The following is a 24,122-nucleotide window of genomic DNA, read 5'->3' as shown; positions in this document are numbered from 1 at the left end:
CAGGAAGCGAAGACGCGACTCGGTGCGCGGCTGAGCTCCAAGGGGCTTTGGCCCTGGCGAGCTGGACCTGAACTGTGGGGCGGCGCCAGCGGCTGTCGCGATGTGACCGCGCCCCACCGCGCAGGGCTCACCCTCGGAACTCACCCTGGTTCTGGCTGCGCACCCTCTTTGCGGCCGAGAGTCACTTCCCCACCTCTCCCACCACTCCCACCCCCCAACCCCGGCGTCAGCGCGTGGGCGGGCGGTGGAGGCGGAGCCCGCGGTCCCAGGACTGGCGCTTGGCTGATTCTGCTTTCTTTTCGTTTTCCTGTCTGTGGAGCTCAGGTGTGAAGTGACCGCCGGCGTAGGACCCGGCGCTCAGAGAGAATGAGCTTTGCTTTTCCAGTGAGGTCTTAACCTCGCTCACGGGAGTTTGAGATCTCCATCAGCCGCAGTTTCCGGAAGTAGTTGGGGTTTATGTTATTTTTGCGGTCGGTGGAAGATGTTGGCATTTATATTGGCCCCTGCGCGAGTTTTTTGCTGGCAACTTAAATGACTTATTTTTCCTTAGACACACTGTCTTCCCCCTCAGGGGCTCATATCGTTATTTTCCATGACCGATCTTGACGACAATATTTGCAAAAAATATATAAAGATGATAACTAATATAGTTATATTGAGCCTGATCATTTGCATTTCTTTAGCTTTCTGGATTATGTCTATGACTGCAAGCACCTATTATGGTAAGTATGAGTGTTCTGAGTTTTTCTATAATCTAATTGGTGGAATTGAAAATTGTATCATTAATGAAATCCCAAAACTTGTATCTTCTGAGTGGTTGTAAATTGTGTTTACCTAACTTCCACAGCCTGAATTTAATTTACCAACATTAAAATATAAGCACTACTTTGAACATTTAAGAAACACCGCCTCTGATAATACTGATTAAGCATATTTCAAAATACATTTTTATGTTGTATGTAGTTATTACATCTATCTTCATGAGAAATTAAGTGAAATGAAATACAATTTTGTAAAGCAATTGCAGTGATGCTTTTAGTAAGAATATTTGTAACTAGTTTATCAGTTTTTTGTATCCTGTAAAAACAGCAGTAAAAATAAAAGGTGGTGTAATGTTTACATTTGGAGATTTGGAGGATTTGTCTGCTTTTTGGTCACTTCAAAAGAACAGACTTCTTTTAAAATCTGAAGCCCCACCGCACATATATAAGATACTCTGGACTCAAACCTTTACAGTTTTGAAGACTCCTTAGAACATAAGTATGCCTTTACAGAAATTTCCTTGGTACTCCTATAAAAATGGAGTACTGTTCAGCTGAAAAGAAAAAGTGAAAAGTCAAGTGAGAAAGGATTGCCATTTCAGACCTTAGCCTTTTGCAGAGACATGGGAATAATCTGAATGGGTGGTCTTCAGGTTCATTCATAATGATTCACAGTAGGGGATGAGGGTTTGAGGAGAAGTATGAGAGAAGATTCTCTTTTGTGCTAGTAATAAATTACTATGACTTGAACTCAGTGGAATAAACCAGGATTTGTAAACCAGAGTGCCCCTCTGGAACCAGGCCCCTGATCTTTGCACCTTAAACACTTGAGAAGTTGTCATTTTCAGAAATAGAATTTTTGTTGAACATTTGGCCCGCTTTATCTTCCATTTTCCCATTTTTGATAGAAGCATGGGCTCTAGCAATAGTTCACATTTTTCTTCACTATGCTCACTTAGTCTTGGTGTCTAGGAGTCAGGAATGGTGGGAGCTTTAAATGAGAAAGCTGACTTGTCTAAAGGGGGTGGCCTCTCTCCACTGTGGTCAATTCTGCCATGTGGGTCTGAGCATCCAGTTTTTAAAACAGAAGCCAGGGTTCTGGATTTTTATATGAAACCTTCTAATCTTTAAATATTGACTCCCAATGGTTTGAAAACATTATGCTAGCCAAACAAAAAGAAACATCTGTGAGGTGGATGCAACCTTTGGAAAAATCAGTTGCTAATTGTTGAAATGGAGGTGTGTAGCCTGTAAGAATGTTACTTTAAAAAATAAATCTCTCTGAAAGGCAGAAAGAAGAATAATTGGATCCTGCTAAGAAAATAGTTTGTTCTATACAATTCTTGAGATTTAATATGTGCCTCCTTTCCAAAACAATGGGGAACTAGAGAGTCATTTCAAATCTCCAAATATGTATGAAATATCAAAACTTGGACAGGACTTACTTGGTCATTCTCCAAAAGGACTGTCTCTCTGGAAATACATAAGTCTCAACATAGTTAATTTACTTTGGTGACTTCATCTCAGTTTCTCTACTTATGACAATATTTTAATCCAGAATGCAGTTATCAAAGCTTATAGCCAAGACTAACCTGTGAATTTAATTTTTTAGGTAATTTACAGCCTATTTCTCCTTGGCGTTGGCTGTTTTCTGTTGTTGTTCCTGTTTTGATCGTCTCTAATGGCTTTAAAAAGAAAAGTCTAGACCACAGTGGGGCTTTAGGAGGTATGTCTTTCTTTTAAAAGTTTACATAATAAGTGCTTGCTTATATAATTTAAACTCATGTTTTCTAAATTCTGAACATATGAAACTATAAATCCCATTATGTTTTTTAGATAATGATAGTTATATAATGCTTAGCATTCCTATTCTGTCAAAATTTCAGATACATACGCAGTGCAATGTACAAATTTAACTTTGTAATTGATATCAAGTAGATTAATAGGATAGATTTTTGAGTTCCTTGATGATTCTGCTCTCTTAGTTGTATTATCTGCTAGCACAAACATTGGAGCACTCCTGCTAGGTGTACAGTGGAGGAGCTGTTGGAAAGAATCACTCTTGGAAATTGCTATTAGTAGCCTCAAGCAAAGCAGTCCAAACTAAATATCCTAGATTTATTTTTCAGAACTGGGTTAGGGATATGCCAAATTTTTGTTCTTTTAGGACATATTTATTTAGCACTTACTATATGCCACTCTTCTAGAAACTAGGGGTATGGCTGTGAACAAGAACAAGGGTTCAAGTTCTTACGGAACTTTCATTCTTTAGAACAGTTAGATTACAAAATACATAAAACTTTTTATATTATGATAAAATTTATGAGAAAAATTAAGATAGTAAAGTGTGTATGTGGGGGATGTGTGCATTCTTTTGTAGATAGGGTCAAGCATAACCCTTTTCTCTAAGGATGTAGTTTTGAACCAAGACGTGAAGAAGCCAGCAATGACAAGGTCTGAGAGAAGCAAGTTCCAAGCTGACAGAATAACATGTGTAAAGACCCTGACATACACCCTGGCTTATTTGGGTGTGAGAATAAGGCTCATTTGACTGGAAAATAGTAAAAAAAAAAAAAAAAAAAAAAGGAACATAGAAAATTAAAGAAATAGGCAAGGACCAGGTAATAAGGAGGCATAATTATGGGATACAGTAAAGATTTTTTTTTTTTAAGATTTTTTTATTTTAGCGGAGGGAGCATGTGCGTCTGAGCAAGAGCTCATGCGAGGGAGGGGCAGAAGGAGAGAGAGAATCCCAGGCAGATTCCCCACTGAGCACAGAGCTTGATGCAGGGCTCGATCCCAGGACTCTGGGATCATGACCTGAGCTGAAACCAATGCTCATCCGACTGAACCACCCAGCCTCCCCACAGTAAAGATTTTATTTCAAACTAGGTGGAATCTCCCTTGCCTCAAATCAAGGGGGTGATATGATCTGGTGTGACATTGGGATTTACATATACTGCCAGTGTTATAAGCCCCAAGACATGAGGATTCCCTCCAAATAATACATGTAGGATGAGATCACTACAGAATGATGATTATTTAAAACTGGCAGATCTTTTTTTTTTTTTTTAAGATTTTATTTATTTAGAAAGAGCATGCATGTGGAGAAGGAGGGTCAGAGGGAGAGAGAGAACTTTTTTTTTTTAAAAGATTTATTTATTTATTTATTTGACAGAGACACAGAGAGGGAACACAAGCAGGGGGAGTGGGAGAGGGAGAAGCAGGCTTCCTGCTGAGCAGGGAGCCCAGTGTGGGGCTCGATCCTACGACCCTGGGATCATGACCTGAGCCGAAGGCAGATGTTTAACGACTGAGCCACCCAGGCGCCCCGGAGAGAGAGAATCTTAAGCAGACTCTATGCTGAGTGCGTGGAGCCCAACACAGGGATCCATCTCACGACCCTGAAATCTTGACTTGAGCCTAAATCAAGGGTTGGTCACTTAACTGACTGAGCCACCCAGGTGCCCCTCCTAGAACTGGCAGGTGTTGAAGCCATCTACCCAACCTTCAAAATACTGCTGGTCATCAGCCCTAATTTAGCACTGTAAACACACTCTGCTGCCACTGTATTCACCTGCCGAGCAGGGAGCCCGATGCGGAGCCCGATCCCAGGACCCTGGGATCGTGACCTGAGCTGAAGGCAGATGCTTAACAACTGAGCCACCCAGGCACCCCTGAAATGAGATTTTTAATATCCAACCTAAAGAAAGATATACAATGAAGTTATAACACCATAAACTTCATGGCATCTTCACTTGCAATGTACGCTCCAAGGCCTTGAGAAGAGCCCTAGCAGTGTGCTCTCGGGGTCCTATGGATTTGTAAATTTTACAAAGCTAAAAGATATTTTTCTATTTCTTTTTTAATTTATAAGCTTCAGGCCCTACAAAACCTTGATCTACCTCTGATTTCATTCTTACAGGTTGCAGTAAGAATTAAATCAGATAATCACTATGAAGTTCTTAGTTCAGGAGTACCTGGGTGGCTCAGTGGGTTGAACGTCTGACTCCTGATTTCAGCTTAGGTCATAATCTCGAGGTTGTGGGATCGAGCCCTGAGTCAGGCTTCTCACAGAGTCTGCTTGTCCCTCTCCCTCTCCTCCTCCCCCCGACTCGGGTGTGCGCTTGCTCGCTCTCTCTCCCACATACATACATACATACATAAATAAATAAATATCTTAAAAAAATTCTTAGCTCATGCGTAGACATAGCCAACATTTATTGGGCGCCCATTATTATGCCTAGTTCTTAAGAATCATGCTAATTCTCTTTCTTCATATTTGAGAAACATTGTTCAAGGACTTTTTTCCTTCTTTGGGGTAGTTGAGAATTGCAGTTAACTGACATAGTGACATTTTTATATTTTATCGTACCATATAATGAACATTAGGAATGGTTATGATTTATCTATTTAGCAAATGCTTATGTTGTGCATACCATGTACCAGGCACTGCTGTCGGCTCTTTGGAAGTATTAACTCATTTATAGCAAGTAATTTGAGCTGCCTCTGTTTGAATATAATCACACAGAGTTATGCTTTGTTAAAAATGTCTTTTCTCAGGTAGTCTTGCCTTGGTTTTTATTGTTCTTGACCTATCGAAAGAAGAGTCAAGTCCTTCTTGAAATCCTGTCTTCCTCTGGTTTCCCTGTTGTATATTGCCCTGCTTCTCTTCCTTTTCTGATCTCTTCTTATGTTTCTTTAAAGAATTTATTTATTTATTTGAAAGACAGAGAGTGAGCAAGAGAGAGTGCGCGCGTGGGCACAAGCTGGGGGGCAGAGGGAGAGGAGGAAGCAGACTCCCCGCTGAGCAGGGAACTCAATGTGGGGCTCAATCCCAGGACTCCAGGATCATGACCTGAGCCGAAGGCAGCCACTTAACTGACTGAGCCACCCAGGCGTCCCTCTACTTAGGTTTCTTTCCTGCTACCATTTCCTTTTCTGCCTTCTAGCCCTTGGGCCTCTTCTCCTCTCCTACCTAGCTTGATTTAGAATTAGAAGGTGTATATTTGAATTCTAGGACTGCCACTTGGCTGTCTCTGTGAACTTTACCACATTACCTAACTCCTTGAAGCCTCAATTTTTTCATCTCTTATGAAATAGTTCCTTAGGGCTTTTTGGTGAGGCTCATACAAAATAATGTATGGGACAGTACATTTTTTAAAGCTACAAAGCATTATATAAACATTCACCGTTAGTGATTTATTATCTGCTTTTAACCATATTATAAATTCCCTGAAGACAGGGAGTGCATCATATGCTCCTGTGTCCCATGCTTTGAATATGTGCTTAGGAAATATATGTACACTGATTTTAAAACCTCTGTTCTTTTTCTAATCATTTCATCCCATGAATATTGGTATCTTTTGTTTAGAGGTTTTTTTTCCTTAAGGACAAAAAACTAATGCTAGTTCAAATTATACCGTACTTGGGAATACTGTCCTGGAGTATGACTACAAATCACTTAAACTCTCAGCGTTGTACTTTTCCTATCTGTAAAACGAGAAGGAGTGATCTTATCTACAACATTGACTTACCATGAAGAGTCATCTGTGTGAAAAGCTTAGCACAGTACCTGGCACACATAATAAGTATTTGATAAGTGTTAGTTGTTACTGTTCTCCTTCCACTATTACTGTTCACAGTCCTAGGAATTTTAATGTGGTTTGCCATATCATGCCTTCAGTGTGCTTGGGATTGAGAAGAGTTTCAGAACTTCCTCAGGATCTGGGTGTTAAAAGAGTCCGCCATGACACAGGAACACATACCTCAGTGTTGATAGAAGAGGGGAGGGTTTGAGGCAGTGCTTAAGATGGACACTGAAGTGAAGGCATCTGCTCTGTTTGATTTTTTTGAGAGAGATTATTTGGGAGAGATTGAGAGATTATTTCTAGAATGAGGAGGATCACATGAGGGGATATATGGGAAAGTGACTATAAACTGTAAAGCACTGTGTAGAGGATTTGCTCCAAGGAGGTCTTATATAGTCCAGTTGTTCATTGTGTTCCTTTGAACTTAGTATGGACAATCTGTCATCGGATTTTTGACTTGACAAGTTATTTTTTTTTTAAGATTTTATTTACTTGTCAGAGGGAGAGAGCACAAGCAGAGGGAGAAGTAGGCTCCCTGCTGAGCAAGGAGCCCCATGTGGGACTTGATCCCAGAACCCTGGGATTACACCCTGAGCTGAAGGCAGATGCTTAACTGAGCCACCAGGCATCCCTTGACTTGACAAGTTTAAATTTAATTTCACAAAAAAATAAATAAATTTAATTTCACTTACCAAGACTATTCAGCTTAGTTGCTTACTATTTTTTTTTTCCATCATGCATTTAACAAATGTATAGTTAGGGTCTCCTATATGCCATGCACTGTTCTGGGCACTTAGAATTTATCCCATTGTCAGAGAGCTTACAGTTTTAGTCATGGGATACAGATGATAAAAGAGATGGGTTTGAGGCATTTCATTCCCAGAACTCTGTGCTGTAAGTGTAGTGGAAATGCATGCAAATGGAGAATTTTCTAGAAAGGCCAGTGGTTGTGCTTCATGTAGTCTCACAAGAGTGGCCTTGCCTCTTTGGGTTACCATAGTTAGGTCTGGTGTTCAGTCTTTCTGAAATAGAAGCTTTGTTTTGTCAGGTACCCAGAGTTGATCAGACCTAAGAAAACCAGTTTATGTTGCTCACTGTCGTCACATGGGACTGGTACAGGAGTCAGAATGCCACTTTATTAATCTGATAAAATACAGACTAGTTGGAGTACCTAGCTGACTCAGTAGAGCATGTGACTCTTGATCTCAGGGTTATGAGTTCAAGTCCCCCACATTGGGCTCAGGGCCTACTTTATTTATTTATTTATTTATTTATTTTTAAACATTTTATTTAGTTATTTGAGAGAGAGAGATCGAGCACAAGCAGGGGGAGCGGCAGGCAGGAGGGGGAGAAGCAGGCTTCCTGCTGAGCAAGGAGCCCAGTGCAGGGCTCAATCCCAGGACCCTGGGATCATGACCTGGGCCGAAGGCAGACACTTAATGGACTGAGCCACTCAGGCGTCGGGGCCTACTTTAAAAAAGGATAATAATAATAAAGTGTGTCTTTTAAAAATATCTATACAACTAGTCAGTTGCAGACTGAAATACAAACATCACTGTTCAGGCATGCTCTGTTGTAGTCAGGCCATTTGAGAAGTTAGAGTATAACTAGAAAATTTCTTTGGTGAGTACTAAGTCTGAGAAACAGTCGATATGATACCAGCAGGCCAGGTCTAGGACCCAGAGGGGGTCCCACAGGATTGGCCAACAGAGTCCCTGGCTGTGTGCAGGATAGAAATCAAACATAAGCCAGCAGAAAGGGAAAGCAGTGTTTATTGAAGATATAGAGAGAGTGCAGATAGAGATAGTGTCTGGGAGACTCAGAAAGGAAAGGAGAGAGAGTCCCAGCTTTGTTTGGGGTCTGGGGTTTTATTGAGGATTGTGGTTCGGTGTGTGTGCCCTCTTAGGCATTCAGGAATTGGTAAGAACAAAGACAAGGGCCCAGATGTTATTCCTTGGCATCCAGATGTTTAGTGCCAGTGGTCTGGAATATGCATGTGATAGCTTCCTCGGGTCATTCTCACCTGGTTCTTCCTTAGAAGTTGCCTAGTCTAAAGGAATCATTAACTCCTTGTCCCTTACAAAGAGGACATACAGTATTTACATTATGAGGCATTAATAAAGTGGGGGCTCAGGTCCTAGCAAGAACAGAAGGAAAAAGAGCAAAAAGCAGAATTTTATGGAGTCCTTCAGTTTCCCTATCTCAGATATTGCAGGTACTTAGGTCAAAGGGTCCCATCCCTTGTACAGGATTCAACAAGTCTGCCAACTTCTGGTTCTTTGGCCTTCATGTTCTGTATTTTGGGTTAATTGATTCCCACAGTCTTTCTGTAGGTAGATTACCTGTGATAGAATTGATTAGATTTCAGTTTATTAAATTATAAAATTTTAGTCCTGCCTTTCCCTTTTCTGCCTCTCAGGGTTATTATACCCAGGTCACCTTAGTTGAAATTTTTGGTATAAGTCTACTCTTGCTGTCAGAGATGTTTGTAGACAGTGTTGTTTTACTTCCCCAAAAGACTCTGTTAAGTGCAGAATTTACGTATTTAAAATTCAGTAGGCAGTAATAATTCTTGAATCTTGAAGTGCTTTGAGAGCACCCTTTTGTTATGCGTATCAACTCTTATCAGTCACAATTAGATTCCAGAGGTGGTTTGGGGGAGATGTAATAGACAGGAACTGGAGACAGCAGTTACTGATTAAGAGTTCAGACATAGCTAGGAGTTGCAAAAAATACCAAGATATGTTTAGACTACACAAAAGAAATCATTCTTTCAAAGTACAGTGCCTTCAATTTATTTCCTCATTCTGAACCTGTCATCAACATGAACATTGATCACTTCATGTGGTATTTTAAGGTCATTGAAGTAAAAAGGATGTTGATGATTTGTAGCATTTCAGTGTAGGGTGTTTTAGGGCCACCTTACTCTGAGTTTGTTTAAAGACAGTGGAATAGGGGCGCCTGGGTGGCTCAGTCGTTAAGTGTCTGCCTTAGGCTCAGGTCATGATCCCAGGGTCCTGGGATCAAGCCCCGCATTAGGCTCCCTGCTCTGCGGGAGGCCTGCTTCTCCCTCTCCCACTCCCCCTGCTTGTGTTCCCTCTCTCACTGTGTCTCTCTATAAATAAAATCTTAAAAAAAAAAAAAAAAGTGGAACAAATTTTTTTTTTAAGATTTATTTATTTATTTGAGAGAACGAGAATATGAGAGAGAGAGAGTATATGAGAGGGGGGAGGGTCAGAGGGAGAAGCAGACTCCCCGCTGAGCAGGGAGCCCAATGTGGGACTCGATCCCGGGACTCCAGGATCATGACCTGAGCCGAAGGCAGTCGCTTAACCGACTGAGCCACCCAGGCGTCCCAACAGTGGAACAAATTTTTAATAGTGACTATAGAAAAGGGATGGGAGTATGGGGGTGCACAGAGATGTTTTAATTTTTACTTTGTATACTTCCATATTTTTTGGCTTTCCCCTCCAGTAGTCATGTACTACTTTTGTAATACTTTAACACCAATTGAAAAAAATCTTAAAGGTTGGATAACAAAAATAATATTCACCATTAATTTTGTTACAATAATAATTAATTACAAAAGTAATGTTATTGAGGTTTTACAACACTGTAGCTGCTATTATTACCAGTGATATTAGTGAATGTTTATGAAAAGCCTTCTACATCTCGGTAATATAATAAGCATACTGTAAAAAATTATCTCATTTAGGGGCACCTGGGTGGCTTAGTCGTTAGGCATCTGCCTTCGGCTCAGGTCATGATCCCAGGGTCCTGGGATCGAGCCCCGCATCCAGCTCCCTGTTTGGCGGGAGGCCTGCTTCTCCCTCTCCTTCTGCCTGTCGCTCCCCCTGCTTGTGCTCTCTCTCTGTCAAATAAATAAATAAAATCTTAAAAAAAAATTATCTCATTTAACGTTTCACAGCAAGCCAATGAGGAAGGAATTGTTATTCTTATTTCACCAATAAGAAATTGAGGCTTATGCTTAGGTAACATTTAGTCAAAGTGAGGTAAAGAGAGGAGCCAAGGTTTGAACTCCAGACTGTTCAGTTCCAGAGCTGAAGCACTTTATTAGTACTTTACACAGCATTACCCTATTTCTTGCACTTTCAATTAAAATGTGCTAAACTTGAGTAAAATGCCAATATTTGAGTATCTCTGGATAGATAAGTCAGTAAATGTGTCAGTAGTTGTGGTACCTGAATGTTGAACTAACCACCAGAAAGAGTTTCTTCCTTTCTTTTTTTTTTTTTTAAGATTTTATTCATTTGTCAGAGAGAGAGAGCACAAGCAGGGAGAGCTGCAGGCAGAGGGAGAAGCAGACCCCCACTGAGCAGGGAGCCTGATGCGGGACTCAGTCCCAGGACCCTGGGATCATGACCTGAGCCCAAGGCAGATGCTTAACCGACTGTGCCACCCAGGCATCCCAACAGAAAGAGGTTTTACAGAAATAGAAACCTGGTTCCCTGTTCCATTGTTTAAGAAAATACTATTTAATACTAACATCTGTTTAATATATGTTCTATTAATAATTTTGTCTAACGTGTTAACAAAAATCTTTATATAACAAAACTGGATATATTTATTTTAAGAGTTACAGAAAACGGAAATTGGTTTTGTTTTGTTTGTTTTAATTTTATCCAGGCTTCACTTTCAACACATGGCTTGAACTCACCTAAGATTAAGAGTTGCATGCTCTACCGACTGAGCCAGCTGGGTGCCCTGAGAAGGGAAATTGTTAATGATAAAGTTAGTCAGGGATGGAAATACCTGTACTTAGAAATACAAGCAGGCAGCCTGGATAGGGCCACACAAGATAACAGTGCCTTAGTGTGGTTATCACATTCTGGGAAACCAGTCCCCAGCCCTGCAGGGACAGAGATGGATTCTCTTCAGAACCCCTACCCCAAACAGGAAGTTTAGACTTAAAGCAGCCAAACTCCTAAGAGACTAATTAACAAAGAATGTAAATTTCTTGAGTGCCACTGACCCGAGCCCTCAATACCAGAGTTAGCACATTCTCTCCCCAAAAGGACTATAAAATTATTATTTAAAACGTGCTTATAAAGGGGTACCTGGGTGGCTCAGTCGGTTAAGTGTCTGCCTTCAGCTCAAGTCATGATTCTGGAGTCCTGGGGTCAGGCCCCATGTCATGCTCCCTGCTCTGGAGAGCCTGCTTCTCCCTCCCTCTGCCCTTCCCCCTGCTTGTGTTCACTCTCCCTCTCTCTCTGTGTGTGTCAAATAAATAAAATCTTTTTTTAAAAAAAATGCTTATAGGGGTGCCAGGCTGGCCCAGTAGGTAGAGCATGTGACTCTTGCTCTTGGGGTTGTGAGTTCAAGCCCCATGTTGGACGTAGAACTTAACTTAAAAAAAAATGTGCTTATAAGTTGGAAAGAACACATAGAGAATGCTACCTTTTATGTAAAGAAGAAAGGAAGATAAGAAAACATTCATTATGTATATTTTATAAAGAGAAACACAGGAATGATAAACTAAGAAACAATATTTACAAAGAATGGAGGGAGAGCAAAATATGAAGAGAGGGGCAAAGGGACCTGGGAGAAAGTGACCCTTCTCTGAGTACCTTTTTGTATAAGTTTGACTTTTGAAAGCATGCTAGTGTTCTACATATTTAAGAAATAAAATGGTAAGGATGGGAAAAGGGAAAATCTAAAATTGAAAGCAAATCAAAACAAATGAACCCAATTGTATTTTAAATCAATACTATAAGCACACTGCAGGGAAAAAAGAAAACTTGTGAACATAGCATTTAATTATATTCCTTCAGTCTTGGGTTAAGGGAAGGGGAGAATGGCAAACAAATCTAAACTATTTTAGTGTGGTTCTAAAAGTTTTAGATGTGATAGGGGATTGAAAAAAATGAGTGAAATTATCATTGTTGTTTGAAGCCAGGTTCTTAACATGGAAAGAGCCATACAAATGTGAATGGGGAAAAGCAAGAGAAAACCTATAGAGATGGATTGTAATTGCAGTTATTGGTGTGATCTTGTGATTTCTAGAATACGTGTGTGTATATTTACATGTATATATGCACATGCATATGCATGTGTGTATATTTGTATGCTCATATATATGTGTGTGTGTATGTATTCACTTGCCCTGTCCACAAAAAGCAAATATACCCCAATAGCAATGAGCATACTGAGAGCCTAGATCTTGACCTTCAGTTTCCTTCCCCACTAAAATGAACCAAAGCTCCTCAGAGAAATAAATGACTGGTTCCAGGACTGGGGAAAACTAGGTTTGGGAAGAGCTTAGAGCGTCCTGTTACACCAGAAAGAAAGGAAGTGTGAAAAGGAAGAAAAAATATGGGATTATGTCACATGAGAAGTGAGCTTATCTCTTTTGTCTGGTATTAGTATAGCCACCTCTGCTCTCTTTTAGTTACTGTTTGCATGGAATATCTTTTTCAGTCCTTTTACTTTAATTTAAGCCCGTTTGTGTCTTTAGGTTTAAAGTGAGTTCTTTATAGACGGCATTGGACTATGTGTTTTTATTTTGACAATCTCTGTCTTTTGATTGGAGGGTTTCATCCCCTTACATTTACTTTTTTTTTTTTTAAAGATTTTATTTATTCATTCGAGACACGGAGATAGAGAGAGAGAGAGCATGAGCAGGGGGAGAGGCAGAGGGAGAGGGAGAAGCAGGCTCCCCGCTGAGCCAGGAGCCTGACGTGGGGCTCGATCCCAGGACCCTGGGATCACGACCTGAGCTGAAGGCAGTTGCTTAACCATCTGAGCCACCCAGGTGCCCCTACTTTGTTTTTTAAGATTTTTTTTTTAAAGTAATCTCTGCACCCAACATGGGCCTTGAATTTACAACCCTGAGATGAAGAGTCCCGTGCTCTACCAACTGAGCCAGCCAGGCACCCCTATTCCCTTAGAATTAAAGTAATTACTAAGGAGAAACAACTTATTTTTATCATTTTGCTATTTGTTTCTGTTTCTCATAGTTCTTTTGTTCCTCATTTATTGTATTACTGTCTTCTTTTGTGTTTAATTTTTTGTAGTGAAATGTTTGAATTCTTTTTTCATTTCCTTTTGTGTATATTTTATAACTATTTTCTTTTTGGTTACCATGACAATTATATTTAACATCCTAAAGTTATAACATTCTAATTTGAATTTTTGCCAGCATAACATCAATAACAAACTCTCCTAATTTTTCTTATACTTTTTTTTTAAAGATTTTATTTTTTTATTTGAGAGAGAGAGAGACAGCATGAGTGGGAGGGGCAGGGGGAGAGGGAGAGAGAGAATATCAAGCAGACTCCATGCTGAGTGTGGAGCCCAACATGGGGCTCAATCCCAGGACCCTGAGATCATGACCTGAGAGCTGAAACCAAGAGTTGGATGCTTAACTGACTGCGCCACCCAGGTGCCCCTCTCCTTTACTTTTGAAAAATAGTTTGGCTGGATATAAGCTTCTTGTTTGACAGGTTTTTTTCTTTTCTTTTCACACCTTGAGTATGTCAGCCCAATGCCTTCTGGCCTCTGGCCTTCTGGCCTCCAAAGTTTCTGATAAGAAATCTGTTGATAATCTTATTGAGGATCCCTCATATGTGATGACTTGCTTACCTCTTTCTGTTTTCAAGATTGTCTTTGTCTTTGAACAGTTTGATTGTAATGTGTCTCAATGTGGCTGTCTTTGAATTCATTCTACTTGGAGTTTGCTAAGCTTCTTTCTTGCATGTTTATATGTATGTCTTTCATCAAACTTGGACAGTTTAAAAAAAATAAAACTTGGGAAGTTTTCAGCCATTATTTCTTCAAATAATTTCTCTGCCCCCTTTTCCCTGTCTTTTCTCCTGGGATTTCCCACATGGGTATGTTGTTCTCCTTGATGGTGTCCTATGTGTCCCTCAGGCTCTGTTCACTTTTCTTCATTCTTTTTTCTTTGTTTTTCAGACTGGATAATTTCCATTGCCTGTCTTCAAATTCATTGATTCTTTCTTTTGCTTGCTCAAATGTGCCTTTGAGTTTCTACTGACTTGTTTTCAACTCCAGTATTTCCTTTCAGTTTCTCTTTAGATTTCTGTCTCTTTATTAATATTTCCATATTGTTCCATATTGTTCTCTTGACTTTCTTCATGTCTTCTTTTAGTTCTCTGAGCATCTTTAAAACAGTTGTTTTGAAGTCTTTCCTTAGTAGGTCCACCATCTGGCCCTTCCAGTGACAGCCTCCATTGATTTTTTTTTTCCTTTGAATGGGCCATACTTGTCTGTTTCTTCGTATGCTTTGTGGTATTTTTGTTGAAAACTGGACATTTAAATCTAATAATGTGTTAACTCTGGAAATCAGAATTTCCTCTGTCCCCAGGTTTTGCTCTTTTTTGTTTTGTTTTGTCTTGTTTTTGATTGTTGCAGCTGTCTCTGTGCCAGGCATCAGCTTGAGGTGTAAACCTAAGATCATCCCAGTCTTTTCTGAGCCCATACCTTTCCCTGGGTATGCACTATGATTTTCTAATTTTCCCCATAAATGCAATTTCTTTTGAATGTCCTAGTCTCTGATGTCTGGCTCTCCAAAGGAGGAAAAACAGAAGAATGAACGGGGGTTGGCGTTGCTCCTTTAAATCCTTTGGAAGTCCCTTTAGCCAGACAAGAAAGGGCTTGCAACAGTGGGGAGTGGCGTGTAACAATGGCTTCCAGCCTCTATGTCTATACCTCCATAATCAGAAGCCACAGTCGTTGATCAGAATACAAATCCTGATATGTGGAAGACAAGTCCTTATTGCCCAACCCAGCTCTCACAAGCTGTGTGCAGGCTGCACCTGTAGTTCCTGCCCTGCCTGCCCTGGGGCTGGGAGTGATAGATGGATAGCTGCTGCATTGTTAAGAACTGAAATTGACCAAAATTAACTGTAGTTTCCCTTCCAAGCCTTCCCTTGAAAGTTAAAAGCCTTCAGTAGACTCCAGAGTTCCAAAATAGTTTTGTCAGATTCTGCCAGTGCAATTGTTGTCTAGGTGGGAAGACAGATTTCCTGGTGCTTCCTACTCTTTCATCTTCCCCAAATCCTGTTTCATTTTTGTAGTATTAACTGACCACTGTGGTAATAGAAACAAGGGTACTCTGCTACCTCAACCACCAATTTTACTCCTAAGAACATTTTCAAAATTTGTAACAAAGGCCTTTAAGGATTATCTAAGTCATTTGGGTGAGGGGTAGGGAGGCGCAGAGGGAGAGGGAAAGAATCCCAAGCAGGCTCCATGCCCAGAGCCTGACATCCGGGGCTCGATCTAACAACCCTGAGATCATGACCTGAGCCCAAATCAAGAGTCTGACACTTAACCAACTGAGCCACTCAGGTGCCCCTATCTTGAGTAATTTAAGAAGCTAATTCCAGCAGGTGTGCATTTTTCTCAATGGAATTACCTAGAGGGAAGCACATGGGTGGCTCAGTCGGTTGAGCATCCAACTCTTGATTTTGGTTCAGGTCATGATCTCAAGAGTTGTGAGATCAAGCCCTGTGTCAGGCTCCTCACTCAGCTGGGAATCTGCTTCTCTCCTTCACCCTCTCCCTCTGCCCCTCCCCCAGCTTGCACATGTGGTCATGCATGTGTGCACCCTTGTTTATTCTCCTGATTAGACTAGGAATTATAAGCCTTCCTTGAAATTGGTCACTCATGGAAAAATGAAGGATGTTCTCTTTCTTCTTTGCCCAAATAAAAGAAACAAAAAAAAGTCTAAAATTCTGAAATCACATTTATAGAAAGTATTCCAATTTTAATTCCACATAAAATCCAGGATTATGTTCCTAGATTTACATAGTAAAACATAGCTAAGAAACACTGTCTCCATTTTCTCACATAGTTTATAAGGCTTAGCAAAAGAGCATGTGAAAGTTTAAAAGCTAGCCTGCAGGTAGAAAAAAAAGATCCAGGCTATGAGAGGGAAATACAAAAATTAGGAGCTAGAAAGATCCTACAATCTTAACCTCCCTGGGAAGATCCACAGTTAATTTGAAAAGTAAGCTATCTATCCAAATGTTATATATAACATGTAATACACAGTTTAATAATAAATAACTACTATTTATTGTGTTCTACAATTTGATTATAAAAGGTATATCTATAATAACATTCATATATTCATAGTTTGAAAGGAGGTCAAAATATGGTAAAAAATGTATCTCAGTTTAATCAAACCAACACTTAGTTTACTATTTGGTAATACCTGAATTGGTAAAAATGAAAATGTTTTAGGCACCTGGGTGGCTCAGTTGGTTCAGCGACTGCCTTCGGCTCAGGTCATGATCCTGGAGTCCCGGGATCAAGTCCCACATCGGGCTCCCTGCTCAGCAGGGAGTCTGCTTCTCCCTCTGACCATCTTCCCTCTCATGCTCTCCGTCTCTCATTCTCTCTCTCTCTCAAATAAATAAAATCTTTAAAAAAAAAAAAGAAATGTACATTTCAGGTTATAATGTAAAAAATAACAAAAAAATTCCATTCTTTTTTTTACAACGTTAATGTATGGACTGAGTATAATTCTGTGTATATATGTGTTTCTTTCAGGGCTTGTGGTTGGATTTATCCTAACCATTGCAAATTTCAGCTTTTTTACCTCTTTGCTGATGTTTTTCCTTTCTTCTTCAAAACTCACTAAATGGAAGGGAGAAATAAAGAAGCGTCTAGATTCAGAATACAAAGAAGGTAAAATGAATTATGTTTGACATCACTTATTTCATCCTAAGATATTATAAGCTTATAATCAGAACATGTTTAGACTGTTGAAACAGATAAATTTTTTATGAGAAGAACTTTTAAGTAGTGGCCTAATTTAGTTTATCATTACTTCACCACAATAGTAACAACAGAATTTTAGAAGCACTAAAATCTATCATTAATTATTCTAAAACAATATAGAATGTAGGTAAAGGTACCATCTGACTTTTAGTCATTTTTAAAATTGTAGTCATTTTTCTTTCCTTAAACTTTTAAGTTCCTGTAACTGCACGATTTTCCTTCTGAGGAGAAAGCATTTCTTGTCCCTTGTATCTACTTGTTCCTTTGTAGGCGGGCAGAGGAATTGGGTTCAGGTGTTCTGTAATGGAGCTGTGCCCACAGAGCTGGCCCTGTTGTACATGATAGAAAATGGCCCCGGCGAAATCCCAGTAGATTTTTCCAAGCAGTACACTGCTTCCTGGATGTGTTTGTCTCTCCTGGCTGCACTGGCCTGCTCTGCTGGAGACACGTGGGCTTCAGAAGTTGGCCCCGTTCTGAGTAAAAGCCCGCCAAGGCTAATAACAACCTGGGAAAAAGTTCCAGTTGGTGAGTCTTTATTTAAGTTTCTTTAAAAAAAAAAAAAAAAAAGAAATGAACCAAAAAAATATGACTTATTGCGTTTCTTACTTAAGAGACTTCTAAGAATTTTAGTTAGTCTCCTTAACGGGAAAGTTGCTGTCGGCTATTAAACTGATGATAAGAAATAATATTTGCAGGAAATGTTAGCAAGTCCTAGATAAACAGTACAGAAACACAGAGATATAACAGGAGGAGAGGAAAATGAAGAGAATAATAGAGTGTTTCTTGAGGACCTACTATGTGGTTAGTGCTTTAACATAGATCTCAGTTCCCTGTTACCATTATCAACAACTACTAAATACATTTTTGTCTTTGTCATCCCCTACCCTTCCCTTCTTATTCCCTTCTCCTCCTTGTCTTCCCCCGCCACTTTCTCCTCCTTTTTTCTTCCTCATGTCCTTTTCATTTTTTCTCTTCATCATTATTGTCATTATCCTTAAAACCCTTAATATTCATGTGAATTGGTTCTTTTATTATTTCCACCTTACTAACAAGGAAATTAAGAGAAGTTAAGTAACTTAGAAATGGCAGAACTAAGATTGAAACCAGGCAGTTTGGTTCCATTGAACCATTCCCCTGCATTGCTTAGCATGTCATGAGTTAATGAGGAGAAAAGACTCCTTTTTTTTTAGTTTTTTTATTGTTATGTTAATCACCATACATTACATCATTAGTTTTTGATGTAGTGTTCCATGATTCATTGTTTGTTCATAACACCCAGTGCTCCATGCAGAATGTGCCCTCTTTAATACCCATCACCAGGCTAACCCATCCCCCTACCCCCCTCCCCTCTAGAACCCTCAGTTTGTTTTTCAGAGTCCATCATCTCTCCTGGTTCGTCTCCCCCTCTGACTTACTCCCCTTCATTCTTCCTCTCCTGCTATCTTCTTCTTTTTCTTTTTTCTTAAAATATGTTGCGTTATTTGTTTCAGAAGTACAGATCTGTGATTCAACAGTCTTGCACAATTCACAGCGCTCAGAAAAGACTCCTTTTTAACTAGACTATGGTCTTTGGATTGTATGAAAGAGAACCTTTTCTTTGAATTAGTCTTGATAAGATGGGTACCAAATTTTTTTTTTTTTTTTTGCTTTCCTTGATTTTATGTGTTTGTTGATTGTTAACCAGATTATTTTATCTGTGTTTTTTCTTCAGGGACCAATGGGGGGGTCACAATGGTGGGCCTTGCCTCCAGTCTACTTGGTGGTACCTTTGTGGGCATCACGTACTTCCTCACACAGTTGGTTTTTGTTAATGATTTAGACATTTCTGCGCCCCAATGGCCAATTATTGCATTTGGGGGTCTGGCTGGATTACTGGGATCAGTTGTAGACTCATATTTAGGAGCTACAATGCAATTTACTGGTAAGAACATCACTTTATTATTGCAACTTATTGGTGTATTAAATGGGAAAGAAATGTGGGGGAGAAAAACATGGCAATGAAAACAATCCCAAAGACAGAGGAAATCAAGAGGCCAGGAATGACGGACAGTCTTTTCTACAATTTTGATTTTTAAAAATTTTTTTTTGTTAAATTAATTGAAAGAGAACTAGTCCCACAGAGCGAATGAGTAGAAGCTGTGTGGGGAGGAAACATAGTGATAGTGCAGGAAACAGATGCTTTTGCTTTGGGGACTTCACCTAATCCCAGGGCAAGCAGAACATTTGGGATCAGATCATTTTAATGCTGCACCTTCCATCTGTTTTCAAAGTCCATTTGAGAGAGAATTATTGGACTACTCTGTACAAATATGACCTATTTTTTACTGTGACATAATGCTTTCTGTCCCCACTGAATTTTTAGCCCCACTCAAGATACATGGGAGTTGGTTTTCCCCAGAATTTTCTATGCTTTGCTTCTGAGGCTCTCTTGTCATTTCAGTCTACTGAGATATTCTGTTAGGTCTGTATTTCCTCCACATTCTGACCATGTTTTCTCCTTTGATTCATACAGTTAAGAGGCTGGGATTTGGGGGAGTTTCCTTGTGTACAGTCCTTCCAGTTCTCTTCATGTGCCAAGATACTGTTCTTGCCCTTCTGCTTTGCCCCCCACCTATCACAATGTCACAATGTTTGTTCTCTCAGATTCATTTCTCTTACCTAAATACTAAGGAGGAAGCAGTCTGATTTTAGTTCAAGCTAAAGGTCACTAACTCTACACACACACACACACACACACACACACACACACACACACACACACAGTCTCTCCCCCTCCCTTCCTGTGTTTTTGGGGTTTTTTGTTTGTTTAGGAACGTAGGTTTTATTCTACACACTGGGCTCTAACTGGGGAAGTTTCTGACCACGTTGAGTGGGTTGAAAAAATTAATGTAGGCTGTGGGAAAGATTAATTCCTTCGGTAAATTCTTTGTGTGCCTTCTTTGTGGTGGCACCATGCTGGGTCCTGGGTTTCCATCGCAGAGGCTGAAGACATGATCCCTATTCTCAGAGACCTCACAGGTTGGTCTTGGAGGCCTAATCTTCTAGTTTCATGCTCTCTCTGCTGTTAATGTTCTTCCTTCATCCTGTGAAGGAACTCCAGCAGTGTTGAGAGAACAGTATTGAGGTGTACTAAAACTCACATTTCAAAAAAATCCTTAGTAATCAAGGGTTCCATATCTCTCACCATATAATTATCCACTGAAGGCAATTTATAAGTGGTTGAGACTCTTTCAAAGATTGTATTCTTTGGAGGAGAAAAGCTAATTTGTTTTAGATCAAGTCATTTGGATCTTCCACCTCACTTGCTTCTTTTCCACTCCAGGTTTAGATGAAAGAACTGGCATGGTGGTCAGCAGCCCGGCGAATGAGGTGAAGCACATAGCAGGAGAACCGATTCTTGATAACAATGCAGTGAATCTGTTTTCTTCTGCCCTCATTGCTCTCTTACTTCCAACTGCTGCTTGGGGTTTTTGGCCCAGGGAGTGAACTTTTTTCATTTACAAAGGTTGAAACTGCAGTAAATTTAGCTAATTTTGCAATTCCAAATTTCATCCTAAGAAGAATCATTGTAATTGGCAAAGAGGAAATACCAGCTCTTTCCCTATTCATTGTAATGAAATTCCACATTGTTCCTCTCACTAAATCCCTTGTAACAGCTAACGTCTTTGTAGTGAAAGGTAAGTGTACATAGAATTTATTCGTATTTTTCTTCTGCTGAATAGAGCTTCGTGAGCAATGAAGCTATACTATCCCTAAATATTGCTGTATGTTGGACTAAAAGTGTAATACCACTTGTGCCAGTTACTGAAATTTTAGTTTTGGGTGGTTTAAACTGATGTGTGTGGAAGCCTGAATAAGTGTAGTCCTCACTTCTTCCATTACTTGCCATTTCCACTTGTGAAAAGTATGGCGTATGGTTCTTAGTGAGCTACTCCACATGTGTTCTTCCTTCCTCAGGGTTAGTAATGAAAAAAAAGTAAATGTCTTTTTCATATGACCATTAGACTGCATGAAAAAAAATATTTTTAAGTAAAAACAAGAGATTTATCTTCTATTGAAAAAATGTGCACCTTATATTTCAGTTGATTTTTGAGCAGAAATTATCTTGAATTTAATATTTTTTAATGTATTTTCTAGCTTTCTTTGAAATTTGTGTAGGAATCTGTTTTACTTTGGCACCCTGAACAGTTAGTCACTGGAAAACTATTGTAATTATTTCTTTGTTTGCTACCTAGAATTCATTGGAAGATGCTGATTTCCTATTCTGTGCTTAAGTTATGCTCTCCTGTAAAATATAGACTCAACTAAAATGAATTCTACTTTTCTGTTTGTTCTTCAGTGTGATTTATTGTATGCTAAAGGAGTTTGATATGGTATGGATTATTTTGCTGAAAGTATTTAAAAATACTTCTCATGTGATTTCCATACATTCCCCCCCCTTCTTTTGAATTTAAATTTAAATTGAAGAGAGATTCCATGAATAAGCCACCATTATTAGAGTGGATAAAGCTTAGACTTCTTTACTGGTGACTCTACTACAGTGATAATTGAGAACTGAGTTGATTCTGGAAAAAAGAAAAACAAAAAAACAGTTGACACCCTTAATCCTTAATCCAAGCAACAGAGGGAGTCTCTATCATTGGTTTTCGCCTTTGGATATACATTGGAATCACCTGAGCATCTTTTAAAAGAAATACTTGTGTCTGGGCTTCACTTCAAGGATTCCAATTTACCTGTTCTGGGGTAGAGCCTGGGTATTAGAACTTTTTAAGAGCTCTTGCTGCACGTGAGAATTATATAGGGCATTTTTTGGTTTTTCAAGATTTTTTTTTTTAAGTAATCTCTACAGCGAATGTGGGGCCCAAATTTACAACCCCAAGATCAAGAGTTGCATGCTCTACCAACTAAGCCAGCCAGGGGTAGGGCATTTTTAAAAACACGTGCTCAAGGCCCCTCTCTAGACCAAGTAGATCAGAATATCTGAAGGTGAGGCTCATGCATAGGTTATTTATAGAAAGCTCTCTAGGAGATTCTAATTTTAAACAGAACTAAGTCAGAATGTCCTAAAGCACAATACATAAAAGAAGCTTCAAAAGAGTGGGACTTCATTTTTATGCAGACAACTATTAGTAGCAGTGCTGTATACTGTCTTTGTGCAATAATAGTTTCTAGTAATTATACCGTGTCTTATAGTTACATCACTTACCAGATCATTCCTGTGTCAGTTTTTGATGCAGCCTGTTTATTCCTATAGCTGTTCCAACATGCCTTTTCTCTTTTCCTGGTGACCCATCCTCATGACATACCATGGGATAAAAATATTTATTGCAACCATCTTTGGGTTTGATAGTATCTCCGTATCATTAACAGGTTAGGGAAATACTGCTTGACAAGCCTTTATTTGAAAACCTAGGGCTAGTTGTGTTTTAAAATCAAAATTTTCAGATTTTAGAAAACTAAATAGAGTACATATATTTTACTCAAACTCTCAAAAGAGTCTTAAGATAGCAACCATTCTCAAATACACTAATATTTCTATGGTGAATGTATGAATAGCACCACTAAGTGTGGTAACTGAAGACTATAAAGAGCCTCAGGTCAGGTCAGTTTTGTCAGCAAATTTAGGAAGAAACTTTTTGTTTTCAGAGCCTTTTTTGGATATGAGAATTATAGGTAAGGAATTGTGGCTCTTTTTGCTTTAATCTTAGCTGTACTTTATTATAACATCCTTTGTAATTGGATATTTAACTAGTTCCATCTGTTCTTCCTCTTTACTGAGTGAACAATTTATTTTAAAAACACTTTCATAGAATTCCATCTAACAGTATAATAAAACAGTATGTACTGCCTACCTAGGCAGCCTAAAGGTGTACATACCATTTCTTAAAACAGTTATGCAATAGAGGAGAGGAAGGTGTATGTGGCTCAAGGCTTTTGAAGCTTTTGAAAGAGATCTGAAGACTTAAAGGAATGGCATTTGAGGACTCATCAATTGGAGGTACCAGGAGAACAATGAATTGATACAATTGGTCATTCCATTCTTAGTTTTTCTCATTACTTGGGTTATGTATGCCTCAGCCAAGGTGCATATATCTCTTTCTTGTTTCTAACTCCTATATATGTAGGATGCTGCCTTCAGAAATGCCAACCCCATCCCAATTAGATAAAGACCTAGTATAGAGAAAAATCATGCAAGGTGAGATATCATAAACTTTGCCGATGCCTGTAGTGTTAACAGTTGCTCCCTGTTATACACAGTCGGTATTTTGGAGCCCAGTCATCTGATGTCCCTGGTGTTTCATCTGCTGTTCTGATGTCATCATAATGAGAAAAAAAGTGTTGTAGCCATCAAATTTCAGGTGAACTGTACATGCTTTAAAGATGAAAACACAATTATGAGTTAAATGATTTAATCTCCTAATGGAGTATCTGTTGCTGTAATTCCAAATGGTCCTGAATATTTTAAAAATATATAGATGTTGAATATATGTTTGTTAAATTAAGTTGTTTGTAATTAGTGTTTCCTTTAAGAGTCACTGAAAGTTGATAATCAGAACATTTTTCTGGAGGAAAATCAAAAATAAAACTAGTCTGGCTACCTGAATTTCTGAGGACTGTGATGATTCCAACATTTCTCAATCATGTGATGTGCAATTAATGGTTTGGGAACTAATGAGTCAGGAAATGATAGTAAGGGCAAGGCTCCTAAAATTGTTTTCTTTGCGAAGACTAGACATGTTAACTCTCATTCATCACCCCTTTCAAAATGTATTTTATGCATGTGGCAACTCTTTTTATGTTTGGGTTTTTTTTTTCTTTTTGTTTTTGCATTTCTTTTTTATTTTTTTAAGGCATCTCTACTCCTGGTGTTGGGCTTGAACTCACTCACGACCCCAAGATCAAGAATTGCATGCTCCACTGATTGAGCCAGCCATGTGCCCCAGATTTATTTTCTTTTTAAATTAATATTTATTTATGTAACACACTGAATCTAATCTTTTAA

The 24,122-nt window shown here is 39.2% G+C and overlaps 1 protein-coding gene across 1 annotated transcript; it reads left to right on the top strand.

Annotated features, from left to right (window-relative positions):
- The first annotated feature begins 21 nt into the window (after positions 1-21).
- TMEM19 (transmembrane protein 19) lies at positions 22-23,723 on the top strand. The gene is made up of 6 exons (XM_025883136.2): positions 22-722; positions 2,374-2,487; positions 16,889-17,026; positions 17,390-17,644; positions 18,831-19,040; positions 20,442-23,723. Exons 1-6 carry the CDS (start codon positions 593-595, stop codon positions 20,603-20,605), a joined length of 1,011 nt encoding a protein of 336 aa, XP_025738921.1. The 5' UTR covers positions 22-592; the 3' UTR covers positions 20,606-23,723.
- Positions 23,724-24,122: the final 399 nt, after the last annotated feature.

The sequence above is a fragment of the Callorhinus ursinus genome, unplaced genomic scaffold, assembly GCF_003265705.2.
Source record: "Callorhinus ursinus isolate GAN/ISIS: 27379988/994484 unplaced genomic scaffold, GSC_fseal_2.0 scaffold14, whole genome shotgun sequence".
Taxonomy (NCBI): Eukaryota; Metazoa; Chordata; class Mammalia; order Carnivora; family Otariidae; genus Callorhinus; species Callorhinus ursinus.
This window is presented reverse-complemented; position numbering and strand designations above follow the sequence as displayed.

Excerpts from the sequence above, each read along its gene's own strand:
- TMEM19 (XM_025883136.2), top strand. The coding sequence starts at position 593 with ATGACCGATCTTGACGACAATATTTGCAAAAAATATATAAAGATGATA. Across the intron at positions 723-2,373 it reads GACTGCAAGCACCTATTATG|GTAATTTACAGCCTATTTCT; the intron begins GTAAGTATGAGT and ends TTAATTTTTTAG. Across the intron at positions 19,041-20,441 it reads AGCTACAATGCAATTTACTG|GTTTAGATGAAAGAACTGGC; the intron begins GTAAGAACATCA and ends TTTCCACTCCAG.